This window comes from Ictidomys tridecemlineatus, chromosome 6, assembly GCF_052094955.1.
Source record: "Ictidomys tridecemlineatus isolate mIctTri1 chromosome 6, mIctTri1.hap1, whole genome shotgun sequence".
Lineage (NCBI taxonomy): Eukaryota > Metazoa > Chordata > Mammalia > Rodentia > Sciuridae > Ictidomys > Ictidomys tridecemlineatus.
In genome coordinates, this window is record NC_135482.1 from 112,836,596 (window position 1) to 112,864,249 (window position 27,654).

Below are 27,654 nucleotides of genomic sequence, written 5' to 3' on the forward strand. Positions count from 1 at the left end.
GAGTATATATGGGCAGTGGAGATCTGACATGCTGCTTTTTTTTTTTTTTTTTTTTTTTTTTGGTGGTATTGGGGATGAAACCCAGGGTCTTGCACATGTAGGCAAGTCTTCTACCACTGAGCCTGGAAAAGGGTTTGTGCTTTTGCCATTTGGTTATCAGGTTGGTTTCTTCTCGATATTTGTGAGGAAGGACTGGGAGAAACGAAGGGGAAGGGTGTCAGAGGGATTAGTACCAGCAACAGTTGCTGCTATACATACCACCCAGATGCAAGTCGATGAGGTCACTGTAATAAGACTCTCCCCAATAGTCTACAACAAGGAATTGGTGAAGAGAGAGTTATTTGACCAGATGACCTTGTTGTCCCCCACACCCAAAGCCATCAATGACATGAAGCATATGAAACATGCAGATATATAGCAAGAGGGCAAAAAGGAACAGATAGAAAGCATGCATGTCTATAAGTGCATTATAGGCACACATGCAGGCCATCTCTGTGTACCTCGTGGTGTGAAGGGGATTAACTAAAATCAGTGGGGGCAGGGTCAACAGTCACTACCAGTGTGATCCTTTTTCATATGTTGGCTCAGTAAGGACAAAAGGCTTTGGCTTTGTTGGGAAATCTGACCCTATAGGAACTCAGTCTTATCAAAGAAAATTTAAGAAGTTCAAGAGTGGATCAGGGGCTATTACTTCCTACTTATTTCTGAACATTAAAAACCCCAGGCTGAGGCCCCAAGATGTGAACACCCTAAACAAGCCTTGGAAGAGTCCCAACCCTTGGGTTTAAACACAGTTGGCAGCATTTCCAAGAACTCCTGTGTATGGCCCCATTAGTGACTGTTGCACACTCCTTGCAAAATCACGCTGCTGGAGGAGTTTAAGATGGAGGTCCTGTCTCTTCTGAGGTATAGTCTTAAAACTTTAGTCAGCCTTCTGGAAATGAGCTGAGTCTTATGCAGATTTCTGAATCTGCAACTATTTGCCCTGAGGCTCTTGGAGGTCTGTTGGCCACCAGCACTCTTAGCCAGCACTTTTAGCTCCTGTGGTAGCCTAGCAAGGCCTGAGATGTAAAGTCTGGAGCTGAGCACTGGGTTTGAGTAGGTGATTCTCATCTCTCCAGAACTGTAAAGAGGTACAGAGCACAACAAAACTCAGTTGCTATTGTGTCACCCTTTCTCTAAACCTCACATTCTAAAAGCTGATCTTGGCAGCCTTTTTTTCCACATGGGGTTTCCTCTTCAAGAATGGACATACATCTGAAAACTGAATGCAATCCTGCAAAGTCTTCCCAGCTCAGGCTCAAGGTTAATCCAGTGGTTTTAAGTTTGAATCAGTGTTCCAGAAACAAAAAAGTGACCTGGATGTCCCAGGACCAGAAATTACATAAAAGTCTTGGTCTTGTCCTAGGCTTGAAAGCTCTGAAACTAATTCTTGAGCTCTGAATATATAGAAGCCTTTGACAAATAGAGATTAACTGGGTAGCAAATCTGTATCAGATCTCTTCTCTGGAAGGTCAGGTTGGCTAACAAAGTCTGACCCCTTCAGACACAATGGAAGCTTGAGACTATCAAGTGAGACAGAATAGCAGATTTTGCTGGCTTGGTAGTATAGCCCTTAGGGATGGGGCTGACCAGCATGTTGGAAAATTCCAGGTTTTGGACTCAGCTGAGGATATTTCTTCAAGGTTCAACTAGGTGCAGTGAGACTAACAAGGATGCAATGCACAAGCAGAAAAGAGTCTCTGCAAAAGAGTTCAATGTAGATACACTTCCTATTTTTGTGTTGCCCTGTTTTACTTGGCCACTGGCTGGGAAGACACCAGCACTCCAGTTGCTGGACACCCCCTCATTAGTTTTTCACAAATATATCCAGTATAGTAGCTTGTGGAAATGTGCAATCAAATCCTCTGGCCTTGAGCTGCGCTCCACAGAAATGTCTACATTTTTAAGATAAGTTACCAACTGGGCTCCATGGTAACAGCTAGCAGGGGGAGGAAAGAAAGGGGACAAGAAGCTCTCTCCTTCTCAGGTGTTGTCCTTGAAGGGTTAACTTGCCCAAAATAGTGAAAGAAAAAGCTGCTTTTATGTGAACTTCTGCAGACTGTGAACTTCTGAGCTCCTTCCCTTACATGCTGGGCATAAACTCTGAAACTACCTGAATTTGGGGTTCAGGAGATTGATTGATTACAGCAAAAGCTTTGCCCTCTGAACCTGTCTACAGCCAAATAAAACTGTTTCCTGCTATCTTTAGTGCCTTGCCTCGTCTGTTCCTACAACACTAAATGCATCATGGGGAAATATCTCAACAGAGTTACTGAGGTGCATCTTTAGAGAAAGCACAGACTTCATTTTGGTTAAGGATATTTTGGCAAAGTCTCATCTACAGGAAGAAGTTGGATTAGAACAATGATTTTCAAACTTCTGTGGAACCCTAGGGTTCTTCACAATGTTCTAGGGATCTTCCAAGAACCTCAAATGCTTTTAACTCTTTAAAAAATGTTGAAAAGGCATACCATACTCAATGCTTAATATGCTAACTTTTAACCCATTGAACGAATTAATTTGTGCAGCCAGGTGAACTTGCTTTTGTGGGGCCCTCAGGACCAAGTTTCTTCTGCTTCCTGTGTGCAAGTATCTGCATTCATTGTGAATGTGTTGGTAAAAAAGAAACTATGTAATTCATTTAAATCCTGGCCTGCAAGTATAGTGATGCCAGCCTCTCAGAGCATGCACTTATCAGCATGGCACTAAGGGTGGATGATATATTATGTCATGATATCATAGTGAATCTGGGTTTCTTGCTTATTCTAGGAGCATCTTTGGTTGGTTCTTTATTAGGAATATGAGTTGTTAGATTTGTTAGTGATTCAACTTGGAAAAATGCTACTGTTCTGTTTTAAAAATTCTAGTAACTACATCTTTAAATTGAAAATACCCTGAGAGTTCCAGGGAAGTCATTAAAAACACACTGTTGCTATTTACAGCAACTACTGGTGTATATCAGGCTGTTCTCACCTTTGTTCCCACAAATGAACTGGATGATGGTGCAGCTCTTCACCATATCCTGTGTTGTCAAGTTTTTGTATATATGTTTTAACTTTTTAGGGCAATTATTTTTTATTTTAACTTGAATTTATAATGTTGTAAAAGGGCTCTTCTGCTAAAAGCAAGTTTGAAAAGCACTAACTTATATGATATTCAGTTGTACATGGTCATGAAAATGTAATTTATCTAAACAATTGATAAGAATAATTTTGGTAAAATCCTCTGCCAATTTGGTGTGTGTGTGTGTGTGTGTGTGTGTGTGTGTGTGTGTGTGTATTGGGATGGAATGCAGGGTCCTGCATTATCTAGGTAAACTCTACCATTGGGTCACACCCCAGTCCTCCTCTGTCAATTTTTAATGGTGTTATTTTCTGGTCCTTATTCAGCAGCTGGAATAATATGATTGTTACAGAAGTACTGAAGTATTGCTGTAGACTCCAACTGCATGCAGCTGACAAAGATTTAAGTTCTTTATAGAAACCATCAACCCAGATGGCAACCCTCTTCCCTAAAACTCAGAATCTTGTAAGGAGGGGTACAGTCCCCTTTTTCCTGGGGAACTCTTACCCTGAATGTATGTGCATACACCTGTAGAGTTATTCTCGCTATGTGTTGTAAGATCTACTTATTAATTTCCATCTTGGCAGAAGTGATCTATGAAATAAAAAGCAATGATGGGTTCAGGGTCCCTCTTGGTATCTTCTGCAAGAGGTAAGCAAGGAGGGTAGGGCCCTGTGAGTCTACTTTAGTTGGCACAGGACACCTCTGGAGGGCTAACTCCCTCTGGGGACAGTTTGAATAGGAAGCCAAAAGAGTGTGAAGGGCAGGGAAAGGAGTCCCGCAGACTGGTGGGGGACATCATGGTTTATTGGGAAGGCTGAGGACCCTTCTAAGTGAACCTGGATCTCCATTTCTTGGCATTGGAGCCAGTGCTTGCCAGGTGGTAGCATCCCAGTCTTCTAGTTTTCTGGATACTAAGTGGTTCAAGTTTTTGCATTTCCTTTGGTGACCCAGACTTCAAGGGTTAAGTCCAGCATTAGGTGAGGCACAAAAACCAAGAATATTCACATCCTCATCTTTCTCTACCAGCCCTTTTCACCTGAAGGTCATCACTGACCTACTGATGAACTTCAATTTCTGGGCCTTAAAGGGCTTGACAAGGGGGACCTGCTTCTATGCTTCATCTCCATTCCCCAACACATGAACTTCAATCCTAAAAAATCCATCTTGATACCAGGCACATACCATAAGGCCAGCTCATTGGTCACATGGCTGCCCCTTACCAGTTCTTCTTCAGTTCCACACACAGTTTACCTGCCAGGAGATGTACCACCCTGTTCCCCTTTGCCACTCTAGAATAAGGAGGTGGTAAGAAGCCACTGCCTTTCTTTATCTCAGCCTCACAAACTGCGTGCTGAGCCTGGAGGCCTTCGTTTTCTTTTGTAAAGAGATGGAGGTTCCTCATCCAGGGACTGGATGAGACTCTGGATGCCTGAGAAAGCAGAGATCAGTCACTCCATGCCTGAGGCTGAGGCTGGCCCAATGGATGCAAGGTCTTGAACTAGCAGAGTTTCCTAGGCTTTGGTCCAGAGATGACTTTGGTACTCCCTTGCCTTCTCTGTGCCTAAATGCATAGAATAGACTCCTGGGAGCAGTAGAAAGGACTGCATTACATTCTTCAGCATTTCCTTTTAGAGTGGTAGTCATAAACCACAGGCTCTCACAGCTGCTCCTGGTGTCTACCCTGTGCCAGCACATCATGTCCCCACCCGCTGTCTCTCCTTTAGTGAACATCAAGCCTGGGCTGAGCCTGGGAAACACAAGAGTATCAAGAGTACCTGTAAGCTCCACCCAAAGGAGATGATAAGGGCTCTAAAGCTTGGGTAGGAGGGGCCCAGAACACTAAGGACAGGAGGAGCATGTAGGGGAACAGCTGGGGTTCTGCTTAGTGCAGTTCTGTGATGGTTCCTTGTGATACAATCTCCCTCATTCACAGGCATTTTTCCCCCCAGGAAAAATGATGGAGTGCGAAAGGAGGAGAAGGAAGAGGAACAAACCCAGAGTTTGCCATCAACAGATGATGGGGGCCTAAGATTTTGTTCTGTTGGGAAATGGCAAGCTGTAAGATGGGCTATAGAGCAGGATTGGGCCTCAGGGCTGCCCCAATGCATTTTTCTTTTGCTTAATGGAAAGCCCCAGATGTGATGCAGGGACCCAGAAAACCCCACTGAAGGAGGACTGAATTTCACGTGATGCAAAACTGGCTTCCCCAGTGGGGAATTTGGGGTCTCCTTCAGAATAAACTTCCTCACAAGGACCCAGACTGTACCTGCTTCACCTCGGAGTGCCTTCTCCACTGCAACCCCTCTCTCTTCCAGCTGCCTCTGCTTTTCTTCCACCTGCTCCAGCTGCCGTTGGATGATCTATCAAAAGACAGCAGTATGAGCACTCAGCTTTCTAGTTTTCAGGAGGAAAACTAAACTTGGCAAACTCAAGGAGGGAGACAGAGAAGTTACGTCGAGACGGTGGAAAGAGCTCTAATTCATGGGCTGCATCCCACTTGGATCTGAATCCCCCAGGGCCTTGTTACTTAGCAGACTCTGGAATATGGAAGCAGCTGAAACAGATGTCAGCCCTCTCTAGGGCAGTTAAAGGGCAGGAGGAAAAGAAATTCCTGCAGGAAGCCTTTAATACTATTACCTCACAATTTCTTTCTTTTTTTGGGCAGGATACTGGGGACTGAACTCAAGGGCACTTGACCACTGAGCCACATTGCAGCTCTATTTTGTATTTTATTTAGAGACACGTTCTCACTGAGTTACTTAGCGCCTTGCTTTTGCTGAGGCTGGATTTGAACACATAATCCTCCTATCTCAGCCTCCTGAGCTGTTAGGATAACAAATATGGGCCACCACATCCGGCACCTCAGAATTTCTTTCTTTTTTTGACACTGGTGATTGAACCCAGGGATGTTTTACCATTGAATTATACTCCAGTCCTTTTAATTTTTTTAAGTTGGTGAGGTTGGCCTTGAACTCATGATCCTCCTGCCTCAGTCTCCCAAGTTCTTGGGACTACAGGTGATGCTACTTGCCTGGCTACCTCAGATCTTTCTGATAACAAGACTGCTAAACTGGATTAAAAATCTTGTCTCTACAAGTTAAAAAAAAAAAAGTATAGAATGGTCTAGGATATGAGGCCTTAAGACAGAGGCTGATACCTACAGGATAACTCTAACCTCTCCCACAAAGTCCAAAGTCCATGGTAGGTCACAAACTGATTTTTTCCCCCTTTATACTAGGTATTGGGTTCAGGGGTGCTTTACCACTGAGCTATATCCCTAGCCCTTTTAAATTTCTATTTTGAGACAGGGTCTCTCTAAGTTGCCCAGGCTGACCTCGAACTTGCGATCCTCTTGCTTCAACCTCCTGAGTTGCTGGAATTATAGGTGTATGACACTGTACCCACCCACAAACTGACTTCTGACACTATTGCTTACAAGTAAGAGAACTAATTGACTCTAAAATGACTATTCTAGACCACAGAATTTAGGAAACTCAAATGTGGTTCTTCCCTTTTTACTGATGACTTTGCAAGGATGGGGCCACTATATCTGCACTGAGCTGTACTTTGGGGCTGTCATCTCAGATGACAGGGACAACTCATCTGCTTCAACTCTGCCTTCTTCACCCTCCTTCCTTGTAGATAGGGGTCAACTGGGTGTACACAAAATGTGGTCACATGGCTTTCCACCTGTGTGTTTTGTCTGTCTCACTGTCTGTGGTTGTACCTGGGCTCGGTGGAGCCGTTTGAGCTCCTCTTGCTTGGCCTGTCTCCGAGCTGCCTTCTGCACACGCCGGGTCAGCTTGGTATTCAGCTCTTCTTCTGTGTAGGTTCTTGGCTAGTGGGAATGAAAAAGATCTTCTCAGTCAGGTCTGAGATCAGTTTGTGCAGCAGCCTGGCAGGGGCATGGAATAGACTGACTCCTAAGTGGGAGCTGGTGGCTGGCATACACCAGTGTGAAGCTCCCCCACTGCAGCTTGACCAGAGACTTCCCTGGCACCTTTCCCTGTTGGAGCTCCAAATGCCACAGGACACATCTAGATACCCCCAAGGTGAGACATTTCCCTTCTGTGACCAGGAAAGGAGGCTATGTGGGGAATGAGTATTGGGAAGTTAGAGTATTAGGAGCCTCCTTTATCATTGAGATCACTTTGTTTGTTTCCTATTTAAGGAATTCTGCGCTTTTTAAAGACCTTGTGGGGGTAAAAAATGTAAGTAAAATGTTTCCCAAGCCTCATGCTTCTGAATATATGGGGAAGGAAAAAAAAAAAAGGATAAATCAGAATCCTTTTATTTTCTTGCTTGGAATCAAAAGCCACTTTCTTCAGATGAGTGGTATTCATGAGGTTCCTTTAAGAACATCTGAACTAGAAAAAACAGGAATGCTTCTATTTTAAATTTGGGGAAACCCCAAACCAATATGGGCTGAAGAAGGAACTGTGGAGGTGACCCTTGATGGCCTCTGGGGATTGCATAGGCAACAGTTGCCACAAAAGGGAAGGGAGGAAGTGGCCTGGCCAGGTGGTTGTGGCTAGTGCCATCAAGAATGGAGGAGGTGACTGGGCAAATTTAATGCAGGTTGAAGGCTATGGGGAGAATCCCATGCTTTGCATAGACACTGGGCAACCCCTGAGAGGTACATGTTGTAGATTTGCCTTCATTCACAAGGCCATCTGTATTGTTTCTTAAAAAAACAAACAAAATACCCCAAAACCAAACCAAAACAAAAAAGAAACCAAATTAGGAGATTTTACAGATTTTAAAGAAGGCTTCCAAATTCAACTCAAAGTCCAGGCGTTTTGTCTTTTGTCTAAGAGTTTTAAAGACAGTGGAGTGTCAAGTGAAGAGGCAACAGGCAGTCCTTAAGGACAGCTGTGGCATTCTAGTGCCCTGGGAAGCTGAGGTCTCAGTCCACAGAGCTGAGACGAACAACCCCTCTTATTGTGGTGCCCAGACCCACAGGGGCAGCTCTGCCTCCCTCCCAGGCACCTGGAGCATTACCACATGCACTCCAGCCAGTGAAGAGCGGGTGTGTCTCATCCTCCTTCTTCCTCATGACATAGCTAGAGGAGGTCTAGTGGCTACAGCTACATGCATGTATGAACACAGTTAGTGAGGATGTGGCCACAGGTCCTGGGCTCAGGTTGCTCTGGGTGGTTAATCACAGACAGGCATGCAATGACGACCAGCCATCAGGAATGAGATACTACCTTTGATGAATAGGATCTCCTGAATGCCAAGGCGTGTGGTACATAAATCAACTTTTAAGGGGATGGCAACGGAAAACAAAACAGAACAGTAATGACAATGATGATTTAAAAAATTAAAATGAAACACAGAAATGGAGAAAAATTAGAAATTTAAAACAAACATACAGGACTTAAACATGATTATTTTCCACAATGTCACACAGGACTGTGCAAGGAGAAACCTGCATGAACAAACTGCATGTACAGCTGCATCTTAGTGAACACTGGTTTTGAGTAAGACTGGGGTTTACTTTTCTCCTGAGTAGAAACAGCTTCTTTATCATTCCCCTAAATCTTCTCTTTTCTCAGTATCCCTTTCTCCGTTAGTAACCCATTCCTTTACTTTTGGAAATTTAGAACCCTTCCTGCTGCTCATGTATGGGAGTGGATGGAGGAGATTCCTGATGTCAGATACAGATAAGAGGGAAACGAGGTACTAAACCTCATACCCTCTCCCCAAAAGCTCTCTCCTGGCATGTTTCTAATCCACGGGACACAGGGATACAGGCTACTTCTTGATTATACCTGGTGGGGGAACTGAAATAGCATAAATCACTGCTATTTGCCCAAAGTATTTCAGATAGCAATGTTAACTGACTTCTTTTTTTTTTTTTTTTTTAATATTTATTATTTTTTAGTTCTCGGCAGACACAACATCTTTGTTGGTATGTGGTGCTGAGGATCGAACCCGGGCCGCACGCATGCCAGGCGAGCGCGCTACGGCTTGAGCCTCATCCCCAACCCACTGACTTCTTTTTACTCCATTAAACATTGAGTGGAGCTGCTCAAGTACTGGGGTCAGTTACATTTGCTCCTCTGGTCTTCTTATCAGTTGTATTAAGTAGTTAAAAGGCCATCAGGGAGCCAGGGAGGGAGGTGGCTTGAGTCTGGTAGCCTATAGGATAAGGAGATTCTGAGAGCAACAAGAAGGCCTGCAGTACCCTGCTGCCTGTGCTGCTTCTGATTGTCATGACCGTGACATAGTGGGGACTCACATTTCACATGCACATTATCCTGGAAAAGAATGAATCTGCCTCTCAGAATAGGCACCTTGCCTCAAACTCACTCCTTTCACAAAGCAGACTGAAAGGAAGATTTTCATTATTAGAAACAGGCTAGTTTTAAAAAGGGAAAGGATAAATGATGTCCCTGAATAGCATGGGAAAAACTCATAGTAGGATTATAGGTTAGGTAACTACACCTTAAGGAACAGCATGGACATCTGTACCTGGCTGCTGTAAATATTACAGGGACAGGGCAGCACCCTCCTTCTCCATAATTTACCCATTTTGGGGACTGGTACCAATTCAGAATGAAATCATGACACAATTTTTGGGGATTGGTACCAATTCAGAATGAAATCATGACACAATTTTTATGTGCCCAAGAGATGAGGCCAGCCATAAGAGCTGCCATTGTGGCTCTGAAACAGAAAGAGAGGCTGTCAGAGAGCAGGCCCACCACCCTCGGATGGGCCAGGGTGGCCAAGAAACAGCCAAGTTAGTTGTATTTAAAGTCAGATGGAAGTAAAGAAAAGAGGTCAACATGAGTTATTTCTTGTTGGCAGGGCTGTAGGTGTTTTAAAAAATCCTGCAATTGCATTTTTTTAAAAAGTTATTATTATTATTATTATTATTTAAAGATTTCTATTTTAGTTGTAGAGGAATACATTACCTTTATTTTTTTATGCGGTGCTGAGGATAAAACCCAGTGCCTCACACATACTAGGCAAGCTCCCTACCACTGAGCTACAAACCAGCCCCAAAATACAAGTTATTTTTAGTTTTTTTCTTTATTATTATCAAAAGACCCTGTCACTTGCTTCACCAGTGCTTGACTCAGGGCTGTGTCTAAGATACAAGGGGAGCTATCTCTTCCATCTCTGCTACACAGTGGCTCTGTGGCTGGGAGCCTGGCCTCTTCATTCAAGCCAAATCCCATTTTTACTTTTAGCTCCTTTGCTCCTTATACTTCTTATTTATTTATTTATTTATAGTTTTCGGTGGATACACATTTTTATTTTATTTTTTACTTGGTGCTGAGTATCAAACCCAGCGGCCCATGCATGTCAGGTAAGCGTACTACCGCTTGAGCCACATCCCCAGCTCCTCCTTATACTTCTTATTCTGAAAAATTTCAATCCTACAGAGATATTGAAAGAGAAAGAAAATGAATAGCTGAAGACCTATCACTTAGATTTCCCCAATGTTAACATTTTACAGCATGTTTCACAGGCATGTGTGCATGTATGTAATCTTTATATTATATGCACACATACATTTTTTGTTGTTGTTGGTACCTGGGGTTGAATCAGGGGTGCTTTACCATTGAGCCATTGAGCTGCATCCTCAGCTCTTTTCTGTTTTTTTTTTTGGTACCAGGGATTGAACTCAGGGGCACTTGACCACTGAGCCACATCCTCAGTCCTATTTTGTATTTTATTTAGAGACAGGGTCTCACTGAGTTGCTTAGCACCTTGCTTTTGCTAATGTTGGCTTTGAACTTGTGATCCTCCTGCCTCAGCCTTCTGAGCTGCTGGGATTACAGGTATATGCCACAATATACAGCTATAATCTTTTCTTTTTCTGAATTATTTGTAGATACCATAAACTTTCACCTTGAAAAATATTAGCATGTACTTCCTCCTAAGAACAGAAACATTTTCCTACATGATTACAGTAGGTAATTGGATGGTACATTTATATATACTACACCATTCATGATCAAATTTCTTTAACTTTTTAAAAAATATTTATTTTTTAGCTTTAGATGGATACAATATCTTTATTTCATTTTTATGTGGTGCTGAGGATTGAACCCAGTGCCTCACATGTGCTAGGCGAGCACTCTACCACTTGAGCCACAACTCCAGCCCTCTTTAACTGTTTTAAAAGCATCCTTTATAGCTGTTTCTGTTCTGCCTTAGCCTCCATGTCTTGAAAACATGGTGTTCTGCTTTCACTTGGTCCATCTCCACGTCATGGCAGGAGCTGGGTTGGCAGCCTCGTAGGCCCTCCCTTGTCTTCCACATTCCCTATGTGATCTCTAGTGAATGGCCCTGTCCCTATAGAGGATGCCTGGTAATGTGAGGTCTCCACAGTCCTGTGGTTCTAGGAATCTATAATGGGGTCCTTGACTCGCTCACAAGAATAGGGAAATGAATTTCTTTGTTTCTGGTGCCTGTGAGGCCCTAAGAAAGTCTGTCGTCAATGGGAGGTGGAACCAAGATAATGGCCTTGGCATAGCCTAATGTTGGAAGACTGCTGATCAGCATACTGTCAACATGCTTCATTAATTTGTGGAGAAAGCAGTGGAGAAACTTGACCATAATAGCAATCATAGCTGTATGGTTTTTTTTTTTAAACTTTATTTTATTTATTTATTTTTTACGTGGTGCTAAGGATCAAACCCAAGACCTTGCATGTATGAGGTAATCGCTCTACCGCTGAGCCATAACCCCAGCCCCACAGCTGTATGTTTTTGACCAACATGACATAACTATCTGAACATCTGCATGGTCACCGCGGAAGTTAAGAGAAACATTCTCCTTTCTTCACAGACCTCCTTAAAAATCCCAAGACAGAACTGGGTTTTGGCTCAGTGGTAGAGTGCTTGCCTAGCATGTGTGAGGCACTGAGTTTGCTCCTCAGCACCACATAAAAATAAATACATAAAATAGAGGTATTGTGTCCATCTACAACTGGAAAAAAAAAAAAGAATTCCAAGACATCCCCAATGTATTTAGAGACCTACATGCAAATCCAGAAGCAACCCTCAGTTCAGAACCAATAGTCCTGCCTGGGAGATTCAGCAAGGGGTACTCAACAGGAGGCATGTAAATTGAACCCCCAAGGGAAAACATACAAGACTGCTAGGCCTTAACTCACTGCTGGCCTGGTAGTGACATATGAGACCTAACTCTGTAGATAGGTGAAGCAGGAAGAGACAACAGTCATTTTAGGTTCTTCTAGGATAATAAAGAAAGAGCTGATGCAGCCTTAGAGACAAACACATCAAGAATGAGATGGGAAGTAAGCTGACTATCTTTCTCCAGTTTTCTAAGTTATTATTATTATTATTCTGGTACTGGAGATTGAACTCAGCCACTGAGTCACATCCCCAGCCCTACAGAGACAGGGTCTCATTAAGTTGCTTAGCACTTCTCTTTTGCTGAGGCTGGCTTTGAACTCATAATCCTCCTGTCTTAGCTTCCCAAGCTCCTGGAATTATAGGCATGTGCAACAACTTTGGGCTTGACAAGTTATTATTAATATTATTTATTATTTCTTGGTACTTGGAGTTGAGCCTAAGGTATGTACTGAGCTACATCCCTAACCTTCTTTATTTTTTATTTTGAGACAGGGTCTTACCAAGTTGCCAAGGGCCTAAGTTGCTGAGGCTGGCCTGAAACTTGCAATCCTCCTGCCTCAGACTCCCAAGTTGTTGAGATTATAGGTTGTGCCACTGTGTCTGGCTCAGTTTTCCAAGTAATTAAGAACTGAATCAGGCTGGAAGGAGGAACTTGGAAGCAGGCTTCAGAAGGTATCTTTGTGAACTGGTACACAGAGAGGCACAGAACCACCATGGTCTTCCCTGGGGTGTACTGGCTACCAGTTTAAAGTTTTTGATGAAGAGGGACTCAAGCCAAAGTTCCAAAAGGCCTTGTCAGAAAAGCACATGAGGGCTGGGATTGTAGGTCAGTGGTAGAGTGCTTGCCTTGCATGCATGAGGCACTGGGTTTGATCCTCAGCACCACATAAAAATAAATAAATAAATAAAATACTGTGTCCATCGACAACTAAAAATATATACATAAAAAAGCACATGATATTCTGGGGTATATTTTTATTCAAAAAGGGAGGTAAGGGGCAGCAGGGCTATTACTCCTGGAAAGGTAATGTCTAGCTCTGTCTTAGACAGAGGGCAAGATGTAACTGGGCTCACACAGAGCATCACTGCCCCTGTCTTGCTGCTGAGGCCTTTATGGATCTTAGTTCCCATATAAACACTGTTGTTGTCACATAGATGCCCCACTAGAACTTTCTCTAGTTCTTCCTCCTCCAACTTTACTGTATTGAGACAAAGCTATAAGACTCTTGAAAAACAAAACAAAACAAACAACAACAACTACAACAAAAACTAAATGAACACCAAAGGAAGCCAGTGATGAAGGGACTTTGTATATAGAGAACTTTGCTTCTTAGGAGACCTGAGTGGCCATACTTCCTAAGTTCTGGAGCAGCAAGAGAGCCCATGTCAGACCTGACACATACCCAAGTCAGTTTCTTAGATCAGTTCTTAAACAGGAAAACAGACAGACAAACAAACAAACAAACAAAACCCTCCTCTAATTAACCAATCTACCAAGCAGAAAACCCTCCTCTAATTAACCAATCTACCAAGCAGGCAGGATGATGAGGCCCACTCCTGAGTAAGCAACCTGGTCCCACCTCCTGTCCCACTGCCTGGTGTTCTATCCCAGCCTCTATGACCCTGGAGTGTGAGCAACCCTTGTCCCCTTGCCTGGATCCTGACAGATACTGCCTGCATGGATTGCTGAGGAGAGAAAGAATAGACAGTGCCAGGCTGTTTCCTAAAGGAAACATAAAGGTTTCCATGTGGAATATCTCCAGCTTCCTTCACAGGAACTGAATGAGGGAACTCTTGCCAGGAAAGCAAATACCTCTCTCCCCTTTAAAAGGCCTGAGGGAAGACTTTTGTGGCTCTTCTTCTGACCCTGGTCTGGGATCAGCACTCCACTGTCTGCCTGCTGGAATCACAGAAATGCACTCACTCTCCACCCTGGTTTTAGACTGGCTTTCCCTGTTTTCTACCTTACCAGAGGCCGAGACTCGCCAGCCCGCCAAAGGCCCTCCAGTGAATGGACCCACCCACCTCTCTCCTGGACTTCTGGGAGGACCTCTCAAGGATGTCATCACTGGAGAGGTCTGAGTCCTCCGAGAAACTCAGCTGGCGCCGGAGCTGCAGCTCTGTGAGGTAAAAAGAGGCAGAGTGAGGACAGTGACAACACTGACTTCCATGCTCATTCGAGCAGCTGGGGCAGATCAGCTGGAGGTTTGGTTTCAAGTTTAAGTGATTTTCTTCTTACATTGGGGTGTAATGAACTTGGGCTCTGATGCTTATTCCTTCAGGGGCAGAGCCACTTGGAAGAGATGACAACTCTGGACACCTGTCTGGGACCACCAGGCAAAAGTGCCCTCTGCCCCACTCAAAAGCAGGGCCATTTTTGGGGTAATGTGACTTTAGGAAGGGTACCAACTTCCAAAGACTACCCTATCTAATTTCAAGCTGATTTTAGAGTTATTTTATGAGGCAGGAAAATGCTCAGGGCACTCATGGTTCAGTTCCCGTCTCTCTTAAGAACCTTTGGGCCATCAGCATGTGAAAGTGGATCTTTTTTTTAAAATAAAACTTGCTTTCAAAAAAAAAAAAAGAAAGTGGATCTTTTGAGAACAACAAAATGACCCAAGAATGTACCCCTTACACTCTGTCCTACGAAGGTCTCTTTGCTGCTGATGTACCTGCTCTTACAATAGGAGACATCCTGTGCTTGCCAGAGTCCACAGTAGCTCCGCTGGATGGGGTGCTGGAGGATGACTTCTCATCGCCCTTTTTCTTCTTGTCCTTCTTGTACCCAGAAAAGACGGACTTCCACAAGGACTTGGGTTTGGTGGCTGCTTCCTCTGGAAGGCGTGAGCTGGGTTTCTCTGTGGGTCGGCCCTCCCCTTTGGACTTCTTCTCTTTCTTGTTTCTGTGGGGGGAGAAGAGGGATGACCTCTTCTTGCTCTTCCCACTGGAGCCCTCAGAAGAGGTGACAGAACCATCTGGGCCCCCTGAGTCTGATGGAGGGGAGAGGACCTCCTCACTAGTGGCTTCATGCTTCAGAGTGGGCTCCTTAGAGCCTTTGAGACCTGGGGGTTTGGAGGACTCTGTCAAAAGTTGTTTGCTCTGGGAGGGTGCTGAGGAAGCCTTGCGGGATCTGGAGGCCCCAGCTGCCATCTCCATCTCCTGCATCCTACTCAGCTGCTTGGCCATGGCGTCTCTCAGTGCCTGGCTCTTCACAGACTTCTCCCGGGCTCGCATGCGTTCCTCAGCCAGCTCCTTAGCTTCAGGAGAGACCAAGGGCAGTCCCCTCTTCTGCAGCTGGGCACTACCCTCCAGAGAAGGCAGCCGTCCATTCTCTTTGGCCAGGGGTGGGTGGAGGGCCTTCTCTGGGCGGGTCCAGCAGGAAGGGGGTGTGAAGAACTTTTCCTGCAGACTTGAGTCCTCAGTTTTGTCATCATAGGTGTCCTCCACATCATCAGCAAAGGGGATTTCATCCACACTCTCTACAAATGACTTCCGCACTTCCTCCCTGGGGGGTTGGGCAGGCTCTCGTGGGGGCCGCATAAATGTGGCAGGTGGAGGAGGTGGGATAATGGAGGATTTTGGCTCAGTTTCTTTATGCTCAAATATCTGATAGGGCTTTCTTTGGAGGGTGGCGGGCTCCTCATCTGGCGGTGGGGGTGGTGGTGGGCTTGAAGGTGGGGTGAGCATGGTGGAGTCTGAGGTGTTGAAGCTCTGGCTGCCCAAGGTCTTCATGTTTGAGGAGCTCCCATGAAGGCCCAGGCCAGAGCTGCTGGACAGATCCCTCCGCTCTTCATGGGAGCTTCTCAGCTCTCTGTCAGATGGAGATTTGGGAGTCAGCAGGGAGGGCTGCTCACCATCTGACTTTGGCAAGCCCAGCCTTTTAGGAACAGATGGAGGTTTCAGAAGATGAAGTCCTTCATCCTGAGGGGACTTCTCAACTGAAAAGGATTTTAGGGATACTGGCTTGAAGGCAGGTGAGGGGAAGCTGGGCTCAGGCCCCTTCTTTCGCTCCACAGGTGTGAGTCCCAGACTGCGGCGGATCTCAGCGCTTTTCATCCAAAACTCCTCCACCAGGTCACTCCGTTTCAGGGCTTCATCCACAGCAAGAGGGCTGTCCAGTCTGTTCTTGGGATCAGCTTGGCTTTTCACAGGTAAGGGGACCAAAGGGGTAGAAGCTTTGGCTGGAACAGGCTGGAAGCGTATGGGGGACTCAGTGGGGGATGGGATGGTGGCCTCTGAGGAAGGCTGAGGCTGGGAGCAAATAGGGAGCTGGGTGGAAGGGGATGCAGAAGGGGCCACCTGAGCCACAAACTGTGAGCTCACAGGTGAGGTAGGTGTCCTTGGTTCTGGCAGAGATACAGGCTGCGACCGGATGGGAGGGGGTGCAGTCTTCTGATCCGGGGGAGCTTCAGCTTTGGGCTTCTCTTTGGGGAGCAGAGGGTCAGGGAAAAAGCGCTCCTCAGGGGATTTAATCTTGGTGGCAACAGAGGCAAGTGGGGTTTGGGGTCCCTACAGAAAGGCAAGACAGAAGCTGCTTAGAAGTGAACGTTTTCATGGTCAACAACATTCTTTATGGAATTTTCCTCTCAAAGGGCCTGTGTATGTTGAAATAAATCTCTATCATTTTATCTATGATTCAAATGGCTCCAGGAAAAACTTCCTCATTTTCTGCTCTATTTGTCAAATTTTTAGAACCCCTCTTAGTTTGAATAGTCTGAGCTTTCAGGATTTGCTTCATCTCAAACACACCCTACTTTCTCTGTCCACTGAAATGAACAATGGCAGAAAAATACTAATGAATTTGGCTCTCACCCCAACTAGCAGTTCCCAAAGCTCCAAGATCCCTGACATGCCATCACAGGGGCCAGCACTGTAAGATTTAAAATAGTTACTACGTGCAGATGTTTTATAATCACATTGCCTTTCCCAGGAAGCTTAAAGATGCACACAGAGTCTATTATAGCCCTATCTCAGCATCTCAGTAAAATAAAGCTCTTGTTTCACAGAAAAAAAAAATCACTAAATCACTAGTGGAACATACTTCTAATTGGGTGGGAGGCAGAGTAGTGCTGAGGCAGGAAAATTCAAAGTTCAAGGATAGCCTTGGTAAATTAGTGAGACTCTATTTCCAAATAAAATAATAATACAAATGTCTGGGGATGTTGTTCAGTAGAGAAGTGCTTGTCTAGCATGTGTCAGGCCTTGGGTTCCACCCTCAGTACAGTGAAGAAAAAAAAAAAAAAAAGAAAAAGAAAATCACTGAATGATGCCATGCTGCCATAATCCAAAAACCTAGGTCTAGTGTCTTGGCCTACCACCCTGATCTGTCCTCCAGGCAGTATTTAAATGGTTATACATTTATTTTAACATAAAGAAAAAATATATCTATTATAATAAATCCATGATCCTATAAATATGACTTTAAAAACAAATTTGTCCATACATCAAGAAGACTGAGTTAAAATCCCAAGCCCACTCCTATTATATAATCAACAGCTCCACTTAACACAAGGAGTGAAAAATATGTAATTTTCCTCAGAATGGGGGTAGTAGTTTACTTCACCTCCACTTCTTGAGGGGGCTCACACCATGGGCCCAAAGACAGGAGTTCCATCAGTCCCTTGTCCCTCAAAGTGAGCCCCAATACTTACCTCTGCTCTGTGGCTAGATGCTGGGGTAGAAAGAATGGCTTGTTCCTGAGGGGACTGGACGGGGCTGGAGACTTGAGAAGGACCTGACAAGAAGGGACACAGGATTTAAAAGAGGAAACCATCCTACCAGCCCCACTCACACTGAGAGGGCCTCCAGGAAGTTCTGTGGAGGGCATCATACTACATCCAGCTGACCGCTGAGGCAGGGAGAGCAGAGGTTTAGCTGAACCAAGGCATGCTGTGTCCCTGGGTCTGTACTCAGGCTAGTCTAGAAAAAACACATCTCAGGAGTGAGAGGACTCCCGGAATTCACTTCCCCAAGAACTAGTAACCCTTTGTGTGTACAATCTGGGTTCCAAGCTTTGAGATGGACCTTCTACCTTTTCATGATCCCAAGCAACACAAGGAAAGGAACTGCTGGTTGAAGTCATTTGCAGGGCAGACAAGAAGAGCAAGAGGAGGAGTGGAGCCCTGGGCCAACTAAAGGCCCTGACTCCATGCCACCCAGCCTGCCCTGTGGCTTCTGTAGGCATTCTGGAAGCTGCTGTCTCCTGCTGGTCGCAGTAGACCTACCTCTTTCTTGTTGCACTGGTAAGGCAGATGGCTTTTCCTCCTCATTTTCTATTACCCTCAGCTCTAACTCTGCTTCTACTTCAGGGTGGCGTCGCAAGCGAAGCTCCATTTCAGCATCTGATGGGATGTCATCAGACCAATGCTGATCTAGTGGAGGGAGGAAGGAACACAAATTGGCACAAATCGTGAGCCAGGCCACACTCCTTTTCTATCTCTTACTCTCATGGCCCAGTGGTTGGATGGACACATGTGCACAGTGGTGCAAGGCATGGATTGTGATGGTGAGCCCTGTCTATTATTCAGCAACAGACCCTGCCTTCTGAGAATGCTTCCAAGAGACTCAGCCAAAGCACTCTCCTGAAGCAAGGTACATTGCCCTCTGTAGTGTGGGGTCTCATTGAAGCCTGTGGTGCTCCACTTACTTTTAAAAATAGCACCATGACATATGAAGGCATGACAGGAAGAAAAGCTTGGGTTACACCTGCAGAAAAGCGGGCCTTGCTTCCTGGACTTATCTTTCTTGTTATTTCACCAGTCCCCAGCCCAGACCATAGACTACATCTATAATCCCTCATGATCTTAACCTCAACTTTTATTCTCATTTCTGTCCAGCCTAGTCCCTGTTCCTTTTTGCCCAATGAGACAACAATTCTTAAAATTATTTAAAATGTCCCTGTCTCTCAATGCCAAAGGGCATCTAATAGATTAAAGGCCCTGAATAGTCTGAAATTTGCTCAGCTCTCAACCATAACTCAATTCACGCAGGCTACACAGGAGATTGGCTTCTGGGTGGGTGAAACAAAACAAGTGTAAGTCACTGATGGGACAGAGAATCACCCAGGGAGCCAAACAGTTGACTCCCTTGAGCTTTTGCTTTAAAGTAGATTTTTCTTGAACATTCTTAAGTTCTAACCACTCAGGCCATTCCCCCTATGGGGAACAGGTTGTATCCATAGTGGAGAGGGAGGCTGGGGCCCCATACCATCATCCAGCTCAGCACCAGTGTCCCCAGGGTCCCCATCCTCTGCTGCCTCCCCTTCTATCTCTGCTGGCTCCGAGTCCACATCTTCCTCCAGGTCATTCTCATCCAATGGGGCTGTAAGGCAGAGGTATTCCAGGAAAAGAAGAAAAGAAAAGACAGAAAAAGGATGTCTATGCAGGAGAAAGATGGGTTACTGGAGAAGAGAGAAATCCACTTGGATGGACGTGAGGAGTGCTTTAAGAGCAGTGAGGAGGGCCCAGGCCATTTTTCAATGTGAGTAGGGTCAAGTGGAAGGAGAAGAGCAGCTGAAGGCCTGGCCAGGTTCCCTCTTTCCCATAGACTGTTTGCTTTAACAGTCTCAAGTCCAAGATGTCAGAGGTAAAATGTCACTGCCTAGGCCCAACAGGCACCTAAATCAAGCTCTAGCAGTAACACTAGCTTCCAGCTATCAGTGCTTAAGTTCAGATACTTTCCTAACGACTGAAGTCAGGGGTCATTTAAATCTCACAATGATACAATTTGAGGAATTGTTTCTTCCCTCTACCTTTGAGGGAGAGGATCCCACCCTTCCCACTGGTAGAAGCTGCAGCTTTTCTTGTGATAACTTAGAGAGAAATACTTTGTTAAAGAACAAGGGAGAAGAACTGAGGCGATATGTAAAGTTCCTTTTTTGGAGTCAAGAGTATCCCTTTGGTGCTACAAAATGAAGCAAGGCACTCAATCACTTCATTTCTCCTAAGGAACCAGCCCCTAAACATACACACCACGCATCCAAACTCTGCATACTAAGAATCTGCACCTGCATGAACAGTGGACTCGAAGAGAGAGCAGTGAGGAAAGCAACAAGTACTGTCTCAAGGATTCTGAGACAGTCCCCTGAGACTGATAGCACCCATCTGCCAGGGGTCCTCAGGGCTCCTTCTAGGGTTCCAAGCACAACCACTCTTCAGTCATTCCCCAAGGGGTTAATTTCAAGAAACAAAGTTATGCTTCGATTTGCATATAAGCCTGAGTCCAACCTGCCTGGCCCCCCTTAGCCCCTCCAGGCCCCAGGTAGGGGAAGGAGTAGAGGAACTGGTTGTGGCACAGCTGGAGTAAATTCCTTAAATAAAAAATAAATAAATAGGGTAAATCCTCCCCACTTTTTTTTTAATAGGGAAAAGAATACACAAAATTAATTACATGCCTAAGGTATGGGAGTGCTAAACTCAGGTAAATTTCTTAAAAAAGCTGAATTGAAAATGAGAGAGGATAATAGCCATATGCCCTAAAATGAAGTTTTCTTCTTTACAGACCAAACTAGTGACTGCAGTCTAGTGATAGGATGTCAAGAAGCAATGTGCTGAAACAGTTTGTGCAGCCCTTTGAAACTGCTAATAATGTGGCAATTACATGAGTTTTATTCCTTAATAATTCTTTAAATTGAGCTGGATGCAGTGGTATATGCCTGTAATCCCAGTGACTTGGGAGGGTAAGATAGGAGAAACACAAATTCAAGGCCAGCCTCAGCAACTTAGCCAGGCTCTATGCAACTTAGTGAGGCTCTGCCTCAAAATTAAAATCTAAAAGGACTGGGGATGTAGTTCAGTGGTGAAGTGTTCCTGGATGAAGTCTGCAGTATAGGGAAAAAAAATCCCTTAAGCTGTGTACTTATTTTTTATGCATAACTTTTAAGATAGTGGTTCAAATTTAGTTTTTGTTGAAAGAGGTTTAGAATGGAGCACACAGGCATTCCAGGGATGGTGGATACTGTCCAGAGTAAGTTCTAGGCTGGTGAACTGTGAATGCCAAGCCCTTCCCTCTGAGACACCAGAGTAACCAGCAAGCTGGCAATGCCAAGATACTCTCTCCTGGGGTGATAACATTTTCTAGGGAAAAACTATTCAGTTGCTTCTATAGGTCTGAGCAATCACATTGCTTTTGGCCACTGATGGAAGATAGTTCACCAAACACCAGGGAATGGGATTTATGAGGCACAAACAAAAGCCTATCTACAAGCACCCATGTCCTCTAGGCTCCTTCTCAAATTGAGCTTTATACTTGGGAAGTCTGCTCATTGTGGCACTATACCATAGAAAGCCCAAATCTACTCCAAATAGATCAGTGGGAACAGAATCTGGGCCTATCTGGTAAGGGGGGGAGGTCTTTTGTGAATAACATTATTTGTTTGAATAAATATGTGAATGCCTAGCATTTAGGTGGTAGAAGAGACACTGGTATACTTTTGCTGGCAAGTAGGCTGGAAGCAAGCACAAAGACCACTCCATAGAACTCCCCAGCTTGCCCCAATTCCCTGGATTGGCCCATCCCAGTCCTGATCCCTTGGTCCTTTCATGTGGTTCTCCTACTTGGAGTTTCTACTAAGAAACCTCTACTGTCGAATTAGATGGGTAAGGTTCTATACTTCTTGAAGTACCTTGAAAAGAACAATTATCACATACATCAAAAAATAAACATGGGAGAACTATCAATGCAGCAGTAGCAGATGCTGAAGGAGACGCAGCCTGAGCAGTGAAACTGGCGAATGGAATCTAGGTTAAGATGAAGTGCAGGGTGATAGAAGCGGCCACACAAGTTGATGAGTTACACACTACGAAAGCCAGGAATTGCTGTTTATTTCAGGTGGCAGCTGGGAAGTGCCCCTTCCTCCATCTTATCCCTCTGTCATCTGGATGCACACTAATTAGAAATTCTCAGCAGCTCCTATGTCGAGGGCTGATGGCTCAGGGCCAGCTGAATCAGACACCTGACGGCATTCTTTCTCTTATACATTGGGAAGATTCCTCCTGATATTTATCTATTTTTCCTGCTGTTGGTGAAGACAATAGGCTGGAATGGTAGGAGCCTGGTGGTTAAGATCCATGTGTGTCAGTCCTGCCCATCCTGGATGCAACTGCTAATGCCATATTCCTTAGACAGCAGGCAATGCTGCCTTCTCTTCTAACAGTGTTAGAAAATATGTGTATGTCTTTGGTTGTTATACGACTAGGCTGGGAATGGAGACAGTACAACATTTGGAGGGCAGAGGCCAAGGATAAACATCCTGCACTGGAAAGAACAGCCTGCCCCGAATTCATGTAGACCCCCCTCACTGAGAAATGTTTCCAGAAAAAATTTAGAAAAGACAACTAAGGTTTACCAATTATCTCATGGCATAAATAGCTGAAAAGACACCTGTAGCTTAATATGTCCTGCTTGTACCCTCTTCCCTTAGCTGTAAAACACCAGTCCTTTGCCCTCCCCTTCTCTCTGATAATTCTTGTAAATGCCCTCTGTCCCTGAGTCTTGACTGTTTCCTTCTCTGATATTTTGGTAGGTTTGTGGAATTTTATTTTGATTTCTCTGTTTTCACAGTCAATTACTACCTATTTTTTTACATACTTAAACCTCAGTGCTAAAAAAGGTTCCTTTAGCTTTGGTCATTGTATTCAACCTCTATTAATGGAACAAGTCCTGTCTCCACTAATGTTCTCCTCCAATCTGCCCTGTAGAATGTTGGATGCACTTCTGGTCCATGCAAGGATGGGCTGCCTGAGTGAGGCATGCATGTGCCCCCGCCCGCCTCTGGCTCCACCCTCGCATGCACCAGCGACAGGACCAGAGTTCTAGTGTTAAGGCACCAGCAGAGCTGCCTAAAGAGAAAGGTTATGGTGAGTGGGAAAAGATCAAACATCACCAACTACCTCCGGAGACCGTCTCCAGCCAGGCCTGCACTGCTGCACGGCGTATGGAAGGAAGGCCAGGCACTGAATTTAAAACAGACGATAAATACAAAGTTACACAGCAGTAAGCATTCCTAGTGAGGAGAGCTGCGGTCATTCCTAAAGTCCAAAACAGAAAAGAAACTGAGTAGAGAGTGGCCTGTCTGGCATGGATGAGGGTAATGATCCGCTGTTATCCTGAGAGAAAACCCAAGGGAGGCTGCAGGATGCTCCTGGTCGATGCCATAGGTCAGTCAGGTGCTCTGGTCAGCGGGGGCTCTCACATCAAGTTCAGCATAGCTTCTGGGTATCTAAAGTTCTGCAAAAGCTGTTAACAGAGGCTGGTCTTACCTACAAGGGAAGAGTTGGGGGCTGGAAGGATAAAATAGTACATTAAAGGCTAAGTTTCACGAGGGCAAGGAAGCATCCCTTTTGTATACCCAGAGCCTTGAAGGGTGTGTGGCCTGTAATAGGCACAAAGAATATGTGAAGCTACATGAGCCAGACAGAGGTGATGACCAAGTGTCCATATTGGAAGATGGGTAGCTGAGAGGAATGATATGCAGTCAATGAATACTTCAACAGAGTCCTTTGTTTTCTATTATTGATATTCCTTAAAAGAAGCGAGAGGCCAGGTGCAGTGGCATGCACCTGGAGCCCAGCTGCTCGGGTGATTGAGGCAGAAGGATCACTCAAGACCAGGAGTCAGAGACCAGCCTGAGCAACATAGTGAGACCCTGTCTCAAAACAAAGCAAAACAAAACTAATAAACAAAAACCACTGAATAAGGTACGTTTTCATCTTATTGGGAAACACAGACCAACTCACCTAAAACCTGGAGTTGAAAATAATGCAGTGAATTTAGAAACCTCCCTGATATATATCTCTTCTTAATTTTACTTCTAAATATGCTTCCCTCTCCTCCTCCTGTCATACACAGTCACACTCAGACACACTCCATGAGGAAAGCACCAGCATGTTCTATAGAGTGGGCAAAGAAGACCCCAGCCGAGAAATATGGGGGACAGGAAGTGAATTCTCATTTTTCCCTAGGTCAAATTCAGTTTATTATTTTGCATTACTGGAGAAAGAGCCTGCAACCTCTTAATCCATAGAGAACTTTACATATCCTCAAATGAGAGTCAAGGACACTTGTCTGGGTTAACAGCAGAAAATGTAATGTTTTGTTGGGTTCTACTTTTGATCAAAACGGGAGGCTTTGGTCTTAGGAGAAAGGTCCTCTACAGCAACAGGAAGGGATGCAGGGATGAAAGCTGCTGATAGCAGCACATGGGATCCTGGGTCTCGAAGCAGTTACCTCTAGAAGTGGAAGATTCAGAGGTTGGGACCATTCTTTCTTCCTCCTCTTTCTCACGAATGTGTGTCCAGTGCACATCAGCCTGGATCGCCAAGGGATCTGCTGGATTTATTATCTGCTGTAGCCTGTGGTTCCCAGCTAATGTGCCAGGTTTAAGGGATGGAGATGACAGGGAGGAGAAAATAAACAGAAAAGGAGGGGATAAAACATCACAGGAAAGGAAACAGAAAGAAGAGTTACAGTATTTGCCAGGAGCAGTTTGAATAGAAAGAAGTAAAAATCAAGAACATGTGCTCACACGCATGTAACTTCTAGTCATTCAGTTTGGATTAGTCATTTTGAACTTCATGTGTACTATTAATTTCAGTAAAGAGAACCACACATTGCAACTCCAAATGCAGATTCTGCTGCCCTTTTCATCCAAAATGATTTTTGAGGGATCCAAATGCCAAGGTGGAGAAAAAGCAGATGACAACTGACTTCTGAAGGGCCATTCCTCCAAGAGTGATAAGAACTCAGGTTGATTACCTAGCACAGCATGAGACCCTCTAGGTCACGCCATTCATGCCCCTTCTGTTGATAATACAGCAAAGTGCTTACCACCACTTGCCAAGCTGACCACTTCTGAGACTCCAGTCAAGTGACAACAGAAAGGTGGGATGGGACAGTGCCATTCTGCCACAAGCCAGTCAACTCACATAGGACAAAAATGTACTATGTTTATATTGTATTTTTTTGTTTTCTGCAGTAAGAGCTTCTACTAGAGAGAGAAAAGCCCCTTCCATAAGAGATCTTCCTCATGCTGCATGCTGGGTCTGCCAGGGACACAGATGTTGGGGAGGATGGAGTTAGGGGAGGCAGCAGCTTAGGGAAGAAGCAGAACTCTAGCTTGTGAAGTCCCCAAACTCCAGGAGTTTAGGGGTAGGGAGGAGACCCACACCTCTTTGCCCCCCCCCAATCAAAACTATCAAAGCTCCTTTCCTTAAAACTTCATTTGGTATCCTACTGAACCCTCTGGACATGAGACCTGGTTTCTCAGTTAAATGAAGACTCACAGGCAGTCCTTTCAGCTTATTCTTGCTAACAGAGCCTGTGGAATCTGCATGCAGTCCCTGCCTTGTGAGATCCCTATCATTAGGGCTTGCATCATGCTACACAGTGGGGTTAAGATAAAGGAATAGCTAGCAACTTGGAAGGAGGGGATACTACAGAAGGAAGGACGACTATTCAGGCAGCAAGAGCAGGTGCCATCGATCTGAAGGACTCTTCAGTTCTTAGCAGGAGCCTATCTGTGTCTATCTGTGAGTATATGTCACCCCTTCCTTCAATAATCTAACTGGACAACTTGGTTTTAGTTTTGTGACAACCTCTGATTTGGATTGGAAGAACCAATAAGATCACCAATGTGGATGCTGACCTATGCTATTAATGTGGGGTATTAGTCCCTCATGGGCTCCCTTACTGGAGCTGCTGGTCTCTATAGACTGAAGGACTATTTGCAAGGCCAGTTTATCTGCCTTTATGGTAGTGGAGGGGGCCGAATTACAGCAACACCTCCAAACAGCTCAGATTTAGGCCTGGGGAAGATAAGTCAAAAGAAAAGAGGCAGGACCTTTCTTTACCTTCTAAGCAACAAGGGAAGAGAGTGAGTCTTCTCCCTGAGTAATGTTCTGCTTCCTGTTACCACATGCAGCCTTGGGGATTTATCAACAGCATGAAGCCAGCACTTCTTTCTTTCTCAGAGAAATGTTTAAAGGCACCTGTGGTGGTGGTGACAGAAGAGCTGTGGCCGCATTGTGAGATTTTCTGCATTAGAGAAGAAACTGAATCTTAACTGGATAAGGAGAAATTTCAGAAAAACCCACAGGGATAGAAATGGGGCCATATTCCATTTCTGGAATATGCTATTCTCTACTTTGTCCGGGAAGGCTGGGCCCAGAGACAGGTGCCCAGCTAGATATGTGCAGCGTAGCTCTAAAAAGCACAGATCTTTTCATGTGGGACCTGCTCTTGGAGGCAAATTTTGGATGGCTGCTAGGGAGCCAGGGTAGAAGGTGGGCAGGGGAGCGAAGTGGGTACCTTTACAAGTACCCGTTTCTTCTTCCTTTGAGAGATGCTGGAGCCACTGGCCTTGCAGGAGTTCTCTGTCCCAGGGGCAATACTCCCCTTCTACAGCAGGGGGAGCCAGACACCCACAAGCAGCATCAAGAATCCCGCAGGGGGACAAATGGAGAGAAAAGGGAACGGAAAGGAGGAAAAAGAATAGAAAGCAGAGTTATCTTCAGTGACAAGATAGTAGCATCCTGTCACTGCCTACACAGGTGTGGAAGTCCACTGCCCAGAAGACATACTCCAGGCTGGGAACACAAAGTTCCCAGCCTGGAAATGTCTAGAGTTTGACTGAATATTTTGGTATGGGTTTCTCTAGCTAAGGCCCCAATTCCCTATAGGTCTGGTCTTAACATTAAGTCCAAGCCCAAGAAGTTAGTCTTCATAAGGGGAAAGTGGGCTAAACTCTCCTGAAAATGGAAAAAGCTCTGACTCTAAGCTGTGTTGAAGCTAAAAGTCATTAAGCATAATAATCACAGATAATGAAGCAAACAAAATACCTTCCCCCTGCACCAACTACCTCCTCTAATTAGGGGAACATGGAGGCAACTCTGGACCAGTGTGGCTCCGAAGACATGGCAGAATGAGAGAACTCAGGCTCCAGCCAGGGCCTAGCTCCTTCTTGCACAGACCTACTCAAGGCTCATAAAAATACTGGGCGGGGAGTATAGGCTGTAAAGCATACTGCCTTGTAAGTCTTGGTCCAGCCTTGGTCTCCACTTTCAGAGGGGCGAGTGCAGGAGGACAGGGAGAGAAACTCCACAGGGAAGTTTCTAAGGAAGTGCCCTGACCCGGACCACTCAAGTCCAGGGTCTCATGATTAAGGTGCTATCCTGTCCCCACCACCTCTTTATAGTTGTCTTAAACTGCACAGGTGTCAGGTCTGGCTTGTGGATCACAGCCCTGCCTGTGAAGGGCTAAAATATTACAGTGTCAGAGGAAATGGCCCCTGCGATGGGCCTAGGTAGTGAGCACATCGAATTTCAGAAGAAGCAGAGATAAGTCCTAGCAGAGCAATCATGTACAACTCCACTGTCCCCACTCTGTTCAGAATTTAATCTGTTCCTCTGACTCCTGGGGAGAAACTGGGGCT

General features: G+C 45.1%; 1 protein-coding gene across 8 annotated transcripts in view; it reads right to left on the minus strand.

Moving 5' to 3' along the window:
- Positions 1 to 27,654, minus strand: part of Mical3 (microtubule associated monooxygenase, calponin and LIM domain containing 3) — a 216,196-nt gene that overhangs the window by 15,509 nt on the left and 173,033 nt on the right. For 7 of the 8 annotated variants that reach the window (XM_078015557.1, XM_078015553.1, XM_078015552.1 and 4 more), the window contains 11 exons: positions 26,532 to 26,621; positions 24,453 to 24,590; positions 19,434 to 19,547; positions 18,452 to 18,598; positions 17,879 to 17,961; positions 14,900 to 16,736; positions 14,253 to 14,347; positions 8,319 to 8,369; positions 6,836 to 6,946; positions 5,375 to 5,468; positions 259 to 309 (listed from right to left, as the gene is read on the minus strand). In XM_078015557.1, coding sequence (XP_077871683.1) covers positions 259 to 309; positions 5,375 to 5,468; positions 6,836 to 6,946; positions 8,319 to 8,369; positions 14,253 to 14,347; positions 14,900 to 16,736; positions 17,879 to 17,961; positions 18,452 to 18,598; positions 19,434 to 19,547; positions 24,453 to 24,590; positions 26,532 to 26,621 — 2,811 coding nt within the window. The remainder of the gene's footprint in view (positions 1 to 258; positions 310 to 5,374; positions 5,469 to 6,835; positions 6,947 to 8,318; positions 8,370 to 14,252; positions 14,348 to 14,899; positions 16,737 to 17,878; positions 17,962 to 18,451; positions 18,599 to 19,433; positions 19,548 to 24,452; positions 24,591 to 26,531; positions 26,622 to 27,654) is intronic. The other variant, XM_078015556.1, reaches the window with a different exon arrangement.